The 10,055-nt window shown below is 47.1% G+C and overlaps 1 protein-coding gene across 1 annotated transcript; it reads right to left on the minus strand.

Moving 5' to 3' along the window:
* Positions 1-3,783: 3,783 nt before the first annotated feature.
* On the minus strand, positions 3,784-8,982 carry c1galt1lb (core 1 synthase, glycoprotein-N-acetylgalactosamine 3-beta-galactosyltransferase 1, like b). Its single transcript, XM_060068522.1, has 3 exons — positions 8,071-8,982; positions 6,467-7,131; positions 3,784-6,133 (listed from the first exon to the last, which is right to left on the minus strand). Exons 1-3 carry the CDS (start codon positions 8,285-8,287, stop codon positions 5,846-5,848), a joined length of 1,170 nt encoding a protein of 389 aa, XP_059924505.1. The 5' UTR covers positions 8,288-8,982; the 3' UTR covers positions 3,784-5,845.
* Between the last annotated feature and the right edge of the window lie 1,073 nt (positions 8,983-10,055).

Raw genomic sequence — 10,055 nt, forward strand, 5'->3', positions numbered from 1 at the left:
CACTCGGTTCTAGTCCATTTGGTTCTAGTCCACATCTAGTCCACATGGCTTAACTTCAACGTGAGGTCTAGAGTACTTATGACCCGACCCATCCCTGTGAGGCCCTGGTACACTGGACCGGACCCTGTGACACTGGAACCTGTCCCTGTGATGCCTTGGTTCATTGAACCGGACCCTGTGACACTGGACCTGTCCCTGGGATGCCTTGGTTCACTGAACCCATCCCTGTGACTCTTTGGGCCTGTGAAGCTCTGTGTTCCTTCGAGGAGTCGAGGCATTGAGGATTAAAAAAAAACAATTCAAGGACTCTGGCGCTATGAAACACATGGGATGTTTGATTAGAAGCGGGAGCTGTATTCACCCGTTGTCGTAGTAGAGTTTATCTGTTCATGTCCCTCCCGGTGTTCATGGCTCCTAGCATCCAAGCCTTTTGATATGATTGGGTAAATATTAGATTGAGCTCACAGGATAGGAAAACCTAAATAGATTACTTATATTCTACCTTCCGAAACCTGTTTGGAGGCTTTATCTGTGTGAGAGCAGGGAGGGGATAGCTTCCGTGTGACTGCTTCCCCAAGGTCGTAACACACCTCTTCTTAGAGGCAAACAAAGCCTTTCCCTCTGCTCAAAATAACTTGCATACAACGCAACACCCATTGTGTGCATACCATGTAGAATCCACACGCCAGTGCTAAACGACCCCTAAAGGCTGCCACATAGCACCCGGGTGGCTTCACGGGTTCCGCAGAAGTGCTGCCCTTGTTACTCCTCTAGAACCAGTGCAGACTGGCAGGTCAGAGCACGGGCTGCATAAAGCTAGTGAACTATCTTTCCTTGCCAAAGCTGCTTTGATGGTTTCCTCATCGTCCGATGTTGCTAGTCTAAAACCGTCGCTAAATGTGCGGTTTTATAGGACAGATCGTTCTGCAGCGATATCAACCATTTTCTTTGAACCACAACCCCCCCCCCCTGCTGAAAGAATGGTAAAAGCCAGCGTTTTTTCCCCTTTGACTTCTATCATAACAAATAGCCTGCTGAGCACCTGCTCAGTGTGACCCTGTGACGCGATTCTGTAAGCTAACAAATTTATATAACTCAGAAACTGTAGCCGTATAATTACGCGAAATAGGGAGAAAGAAATAGTAAAACAATAATTAGACACATGATTACAAAAGTGCGGCTTGCTCTACGACCAAGCTAATAACACACAGGAGGTGATATCAGGAAACTTGAATAGGTGCATTGTTCAATTCCACCCCAGGGAACTGGTTCTGTGGTCTGGCATAACTCTGTGTGTGTTCGTGTGCATGTGTGCGTGTGCGTGTGCGTGTGTGTGTGTGTGTGTGTGTGTGTGTGTGTGTGTGTGTGTGTGTGTGTCTAAAAAAAAATCATATTTGTCATTGTGTTAAGGAGTAATTAGTTCTTCAGCTATTTCAAAAAACTGTACCAAATTGGCTCATGCATCGTTTGGACAGGATACAAACAACAATGTTTTGAGGAAATTGGGACAATTAGGTAATCTAATCATATGAAGGGTGGAGGCCATGCAAAGGGAAATGTGATTGAGGGTGGTAGGATTGGGAGAGTCATGTTCCTCACTCGGACATAAGGACACTGGGCAGCTAGAAAACACAAGAGCTCCGAGTACCCCCCATGCTACTCATCTCAACGCATCATCACTTGTCCTTCGAATACTTTTCCATTGTTTTGCTTCTGTATGTGTGAAAGTCCACTTCTGCATCTCAATGGAGAGCATTCAGACCCTCTGTTTTTAGTGGAGAATAGTTACTGATAGAATCATATTTACTACTGTACAAGAGAGACTGACGAGTTCAGGTTGTCACAAAAGGACACAATTTGAGATGATGTTTATGACTTTAATGAGTCAATATGTTGGTATAGTTGCAACCACGGTTATCAAACAGTTCTATCAAGCCTTTTGTGCTGAAATTGCAGCAGTAACTAAAAAATGGTGTCTTTGTTTTTTTGTTTTTTTTGTGTCAGGCCTTTTGCTTCAACGTTTCGGTCTTGAAATCAAGAGGGAGTTTGACTACATGTGACATGTTCTCGGAAGTGATGAGGCAGCGGGGGAATCTGATGGGGGGGTCGGAGAAGATGCAGTTCTGATTGGATGACAAGAGCCCCTGAATAACTATAATAAGAGAGGCTTCGGCTGCACTTGACGGCTAAGGGATAAATATTCGATCAGGTAAGTCCTATTTGTTTTATTGTGTCGAATGCACATCTCCTTTAATGGTCTATTTGTCAGACGTGCAAATTATTAGCACCTTTAGTGTCATTGCTTGTAGGCTACACATGCAAATTAGAAAGCACACTGTTTTTCTATTCCTGCGACAGTCTAACCTTATATTGTATTTTTTTATTACTCTAGGAGAATGGAGCGAATTGAAAGTAGTTGGACTCTTGCGACTGTGCTTGCCCTACTCCTAGTCCTGTTCTACTCCACGAGATGTTCGTGTGAAGACGACACAGATCTCAAAGCCCTCGTGCAGGTAGAGGGTTGATCCGTTCGTCAGGAGAAAATACGTGCACGTTTAGCTCCTCGTCACAACCCTATTGTGGGTGCTTCTGGTTTCTGCTGCAGGACGCTCTCCATGGGGACTGCGAGGGGTTGAGGAGGTTCATGGACCGGGACGTGGACTGTGCTGAGCGCTTCGTGGGTCTCATAAGGAGAAGTGCAGGTAGGAATGAAGTGACACATGAATAGATCATGTAAAATGAATGAATGCATGGACATGCTGATTGATGGATGAATGAATAAACACGGCAATTGGATGAATTAGTTGAGTGAAGGGAGGGATTCCCTCCATCAACCCAACGCTGTACCGGCGCACTAACTGAACTTTTTTAACAGACCACAGAAGCACTCCATCAAGGAAACGTAAGAAATCAAATCAGTTGATCAATAATCAATGATCCAATAGCGCTGCAATCTAAACAGCCTCTCCTCCGTAGGCGAGGACGTCTTCAGCGGCCTCATGGGACGGAGGAGTTCACAACCAAGTGAGTTTCACCAATAATAGTCATAATACTATACAATATATAATAATAATATTAACTTATGAAATTACTGTGTTCAGTGACATAGTACATGGTCTTGTTAAATAAATAGCATGCACCTTTTGGATAGTTGTTCCTCTGTTGTCATTAGACCAATAGAGATATCAGAGTAGCACCTGCAGTGTTTCACAGGATGGCTCTTTGTCTCTGGACAGGGCGGGGCCAGCCACTGCCAGGAAGGGGGGGCCTCACCCAACACAGATGGCTGAGGTAACTATTGTTATACGACTATCTGTATCATTTTCTTGCAATTTTTTTATGATGGGTATTATTAACCATAGCATTGTCCACACAAGACATTGGTCGAAAGAATGTCAAAGTGGCAATCATTAAATCCCACATCAGCATAACTAAAACAGGCAGACGTCCAATGTCTAGCAGGCCGTCAGTCAGCGGGACACAGAGCTGTAGCACCCCCGAGCCACCGAGCGGTTGAGGTCTTCAACCTCGCTGTGGGACACTGAGCCACTAACAGGTTGAGGTCCTTCTCCTCTCCTTGGTGTACATTGGGTGTGTCGCCCACAGGAGGTGAGAGGCGATCAACCCCAACAGCAGCTCATCGTCCGCAGAGCGTCCGCACGCGCGACGGTTTGCTTTACGATCCAACGTCCGCCGCTCTGGTGGAGGGCTTTGGAGGGCAAGGTGTTAGATGTTTAACGTAAGGCTAAAATATGCAAACTGAATTAGACAACAGCAAGGGTTAATTAGTAAAATATGCATTTATTCATTGATAAATTGACTCTAATCACATTCACAAACTCAATAACACGACTTTTAAACCAACCCCCTTAAATCTAAGTACATTTGTAAATGTATTCCCAACGCACATCATTCTGAGACTTCTGTACATCTTCCCACCCATAGAGAATAGTTTTTGGAATTTAAGATTGTCAATTGATTGACTCAATGAGCTTTATGTAAAATATGCAACCGCAACACCGCTTCAAGAAGGCAGCAAATAAGACTACCCGCGTTATACATACAACTATGTAATAGTTAGGTAAAAATCACTATAAGTGGCACACATCACCCAAACTCCAAATAAATATCCCAAACATGCTGATTTGGTTTGAACTGGATAAGACGGCATGCTCAGTGGACAAGAATAGAAATGTAAACACTGACGTAAGGCATCCTAACTAGTCTTCTGATACACTGTACAATTAACGTCAAGAAATGACAGTATTATTGCATTGGTTTGAAATAAAAAATTAACAAGTAGTTACTAAAACACAATGGGCCGACACGTGTATAATGAATTGAATCTGGAAAAAAAAAAGTTACAATTTTTGTAATTCAACTCAATTCTTATTTTTTATATATTTTTGGCAATTACCTCCAAAATTATCAGAATTGTTGCTTGGTATCGAATCCTGGTGAAGCCTATTGGACTTCACCATGTAATATTTGCATTGACAAAAGTATGCAGATAAATCTTGACCAGATTCAATCCATCCAATCCACCGTCATTTGTTAACCACTACTTGCAAAAATGGGAGCAAAAATTGTCCAGAGACGGCATCCTTCATTAGAGTAAGAAAAAAAACAATACCTCGTCTAGTGGCGTTCCCAGAACCAACAGCAGAAGTATTGAATGTCACAGTGTAAAGTCATAAGTGCAGCTGACAGTTCACGCTCTCAATTTGCAAGGCACAAGTCAGTTAGGAAAGACAAGATCGTCAGAAAGCAGTAACGCATGAAGAATGAATGAATTAATTAATTAATTAAGCTTATTGAAGGATACAAAATACTTGAATTGACAACTGCAGAGACGGGTAGACCTAGCGGAGTGTACCAAACAGGGCTACCCCTTCCATTGGTTTGGTTTAACCCGTTGAATAGCAACACTAACTACAGACGCTGCAAATACTGGTCCAGATGATGGCAACGCAAGGCCATCGTAGAGTAAAGGCAACCTATTCATTCTATCGTGATCTCAAGATATCCAGCCACTACAATCTAAACCTTTTCTTTTACTTGAAGAAGTAACTTAAACATATAATTTCCTACATTAATCAATTTCTCTGTGAGGAGAGGTGGAAATCTAGCAACTAGTCAGCTGACCGTAGCGACGTACTCTGAACATGCATCAATTCGCAACGCAATGTTAAAAGCTTTTTGGTTTAATCTCCAGTGGGTTTTGGCCGCACCAAAAATACTAAAGACTGGAGCGTTCAAAACCCCACAGACCGAAGCGTCCGTCTGAAGGAAGCACTCCACTCTCCACCAAACACCTCCTACACAGTCAGGAAGGAGTGTCCATCGGATGTTTAGCTGTAATGAAGGCCAAGGTCGGGACAGGTCGACCTCCATAGCTGGCGAAGCCAGGGGGTTGGCCGTGAACCAGGTGAGGCTCTTTGCCCCGGTCGCCATGGTAACAAAACAGGGCGGGATCCAATCTTCGTATCTTTTGTTTAGGCAATTCCTAAACAAAATGTTTGCAGCTGTGTGCAACACAGACGAGGAGGTAACGGAGCCTCCAGCCGGGGAGAAACACACTTGACCAGAGGAGATGCATCTTGACGTCTTTTGTTTATGGTTCAGGTCTCTAGACCGTGCACTTCAAAGCAGTGCTTCCACAAAAAGACGTTCATAGCGCACGACTTTATTAGTTCACCTCTCTAGAAAAAAAATGAAAAAGAGTTGGAGATCACAAACACGGCGGAACAAAGGAACGGTGCACGGGAACAAACACCCTGAAGGTGCTGTCCCAGTGAGCGAGTCCAGGGGACAGGAGGGGTCAGAGGTCAGGGGTCAGGGAGCCTTAGGCCTTGGAAGCAGGGGCCAAGGGAACCGTGTCTCCCTGGTTCACGCCCGCCTGGGCTGCGTCTTTCTCCTCCTTTCCTAGCTCCTTGGCGGGGGCCCCTACCGCCGCGTCCTCGGGGGCTGCGTCGGGAGCCTTGGCGGTCTGGGGCCCCAGCGGGGCCGGGGGCTTGTACCGGTGGTTGTAACCGAAGGCCCGCAGGTGATAGGTGTAGTACTCCAGCACATACATCGTGGTCGCGTCCACGTAGTGGTACGACACCGACAAGTCAGAGCAGCAATTTGGACCCTGAGGGAAGCACAAACAACACATGAGCCATCGCTTAGTCAAATTATTAAACAAATAGACATTGTCTAGAGGTGGCCTTTGTGTGCCACTGTATTTGCTCACGGGTGTAGGGCCGTGGTGGTAAATGTAGAGGCCTGGATGACGGAGGCTTAAGAACTTCAATGAGGCCGTCCTGGACCTCACGGTTACTGCCGAGTCAGCGCATCCATCTACGCAGCCATTATCAGGAGGGTTTGCTTAAGGCAAACATCCTCCTACTGCGCGATCACTTCCTATAAACCCAAGACGGTGGTTTGGAGGTCATACTCTGAGGGCCGGCTGAACCACACTTGCCTCTTTGATGGGGTAGTAGCAGTAGTTCCAGTACCAGAAGCTCTTGGGGAACTTGGAGGTGAGGTGCTGCTCGGGAACAAAGGGGTGGAAGGTCTCCCTCTGCAACGTGTCCCTGGAGTCTCCCGCCCTCACCCCCACCTTCTCCAGGCACTGGCCCATGGCCAGGTCCTCGATGGACGACGTGTGGGTGCACACCTCGCTCTCGAAGCCCCCCACGAAGCGCCGCAGCGCCTCCCTGCTCAGCACGTAGCCCGCGCCGCCGCTCATGTAGCCCTGCGGCGTGTAGGGCTTGAAGCGGTGGCCGAAGTAGACCGGCTCCTCCGGCGTGTGGTTGGCCAGCACCCAGCGCAGGTTGTCCACCACGGCGTAGGTGTCGTCGTCCGCCTTGAGGAACCAGTCGGCGTCGTCGCGGTGGTGCTCGTACGCGTACTTGTACGCCCGGATGGTCTTCCAGTACAGCTGGTCGCGGCCCTCCTTGGTGTCCAGCCCCACCGTGGGGAAGTCGGGGTCGTCCACCGAGCTCATGAACACCACGATGTTGCAGTGGCGGCTCCACGTGGCCTTGACGTGCTTGGCCTTGGTCTGCAGGTTCTTGGGGCCCGTCATCACCCAGCACAGGATGCGCACCTTCTTGAAGAGGTCGTCGGCCACGCGACTGTCCTCCCCTGGGCCAGAGAGGAGAGAGACTCTGAGCACAGCGCAGCACCGTGCGTTGGTTTAACTAAGCGCTCACTTATCAATTCAAAGGACAACTTCCGGACTCTCATCTGGGCCTTGTCCTCCTTTCATTTTGGGTCTGAGGGATTAATGAGGATCAAGATCTCTTTAATTGGTCCTTATTCTAGGAGGACACCTTTGGGGGGCAACAGACCCAGTTCATCTACGTCCTCTACAAGCGCTCGTTTCTGCATGAGGAAAAAGATCCGCACAGAGAAACACGCCTCCCTTTGACCTCGATCCCGACAGCAGGGACATTTCCCTGTCGTTATGACAACCTCCGCATTAACAACAAGCCGCTCTCGCCAGCGCTCACTACCATTTCCTCCTTTTCCTCTAAACAACTCGACTCTCACAATCTGAGTCGTCAGTGGCTGAAACGTGCCCTTTTAGAATTAGTTGATTGACACTTATTAATAATTGAGTAATTCTCCCGAGGATAACCCTCTTTATGCAGATTACAGCAGCAATCCTGTGTCAATACTGGACCAATCTCAGAAGTCGTTGCCCACATTGGTTCCTTAGACTAAAAATAATCAGAAAATAAGGTCAAGGTTGAAAAAGTCCAACGTTTTATTTTACCACCAGAATAAAGTGGTCCTGTGGGTTGTCAGCCCAAACAGGTTTTGCTCAGAACAGGTTTTCCGCTGTCTTCCCACAACGTAATCACTCTAGTATGCAAAGTGTCAATGATGTACATAGTTGTAAATAGTTATACAAATCAGAATAACGTTAAATCGGGTAAATCTGGAGAGAATAATTAAGGCTCTTCCTTACGGTATGTCAAGTGTAATCTATCAATGATTGATTAGCCGGTCGTTCTCTCGCTAAGGCAGGTTGAATGTTGTGAGTTCTGGACCCTCCAGGGGACACATCTCTGACTGTACCTTTGTGGTGTGGGTGGTTCAGGTTGAACAGCGCAGACCTGTCCTTCTTCCAGTTCTTCAGCTCTTCCTTCTGCTCCAGCTGGTGTTCATCAGAGCCCCCGTAGGAGCCCATCGACAGGCTGTTCTGGAACCAGAAGTGTTGGAGGAACATGTACAGCGTGACGGTCCCACACAGGAAGCCCACGTAGAAGGAGAAGCGCGCTCCGAAGGCCTTCATTGTGGATCCGGTTCTTCACTGAGCGGGAGAGGAGCGGACTGACGGGAGCATGGTCCGCGGGGCAGACCTGTGCGTGTGCTCTCAAAGTTTGGACCGAATGAGGAAGAGAGTTCAAACAACAGCGGCGTCCACTGACGTCTCACGCCCCGGCGTGGGCAGGGCCTACTGAACTTACGTGTTAACTGACCTGACGTGGGCGGGGCTTACTAACCCGGGTTCCACCGACCCTGACCTGGTCGGGGCAGCAGCTTAGTTCTCCATCCATGACCTCTGGGAACACGCCAGCTGGTGGGCCATGGAACGAAATTACACGTCCTTGGCCGTGCCACGAAAGGGGTTCATCGGTGAAAAGTGATAATAGTGAACAACAGTTCAGCTCAGGCCGGTGCTACGTCTAACGCTAAGACGGTCACTCGAGATCCGAGTCGGCGTTCAGTGGGCGAACCGTAATGCTGTCACGGTGTCGTCGCCGCCATCCATCTCAGCGGAGGGATGCGACCCCGTCTCTAGAGCAACAGCTCACTTAGTCCTCCGCTATAATATACTCGACATGTCACTAGAAGTGTTATAAGTGCGGAAAAATCGAAACGCATTCAGAGAAGTTGTCTTCCTTCAAGGCTGAGCCACGTAAATACCATAAAGATAGAGAGCGTATTTTTTTAAAGCCCACTCCCCATTGGACAGTTTCAAAATGGCTGCGAACCGTACGTCAACGTCGCCGCCATGTTGGGGAGGCCAAGACGTGAACAGGAAGGGCGGTTTTCCCCCGATAAAAAGCACTATAACATTTCTCAACCAATTTCAAGGAGTCATTTTCATTCAATGGTTTAGGATCCCCATGGAATAAAAAACACACATTATGTTTTATAAACATACACACGTACTCTGAGCGAAGCCAAGGGACAATGCAGCGCTCTCTCTTTAAAATATCGCTTGTTGGAAGGCGGGACAGAAGCAGACGATCGACCGGACGTCGATCTCTATAGATCTATCGATCTATAGAGTGGCGAAGTCACGCCTCTTCCGGTAGGGCTCATGGGACCTATGAGATCGAAAAATATGAATGGGTGTCAATGGAGAGAAAATAATTATTTTCTGGTCCCAGTCTTTATATGCCCTGGATTACACATATGTTGTTTGTGGATTTAAATGATAATTTTTCATGCAAAGAAAACTAAAAATGTTCGTGAAGAAGTTTGATAATTTTAGGTTTTATGTGAGGCCGCTTTGTGAACTACAGCTCTTCGCTGCTCTTCACGCATATGATATACGTCACCACACCCGCCCTTGGAACTCGGCACAGAGATGGCGATCCCTCTGCCCCACTTCACCGCTTTCCCAAGGAGAGGATAAAAGCATCAAAAGAGGTGAAAACCATTATAAGTCGGGGCGCGTGCAGAGTTTCAGTTATGCCGATGGGAAGATTGTCGGTCTTCTCCACGCCAGTCGCAGGGAGCGTGACGTCACATACAAGCCGTGTAGTCTTTCTCGTTGTGTTTTCTCTACAGCCTTTATCTGAACAATTGCACAATAAACGGTCGAACTCTTTGCATGAAAAATTATCCTTTAAATCCACAAACAACATATGTGTAATCCAGGGCATATAAAGACCGGGACCAGAAAATAATTATTTTCTCTCCATTGACACCCATTCATATTTTTCGATCTCATAGGTCCCATGAGCCCTACCGGAAGGGGCGTGACTTCGCCACTCTATATCGATCTTTATATATATTTGTATCTATTTATTTACATATATACACCGATT

This window comes from Gadus macrocephalus, chromosome 13 (genome assembly GCF_031168955.1).
Source record: "Gadus macrocephalus chromosome 13, ASM3116895v1".
NCBI lineage: Eukaryota > Metazoa > Chordata > Actinopteri > Gadiformes > Gadidae > Gadus > Gadus macrocephalus.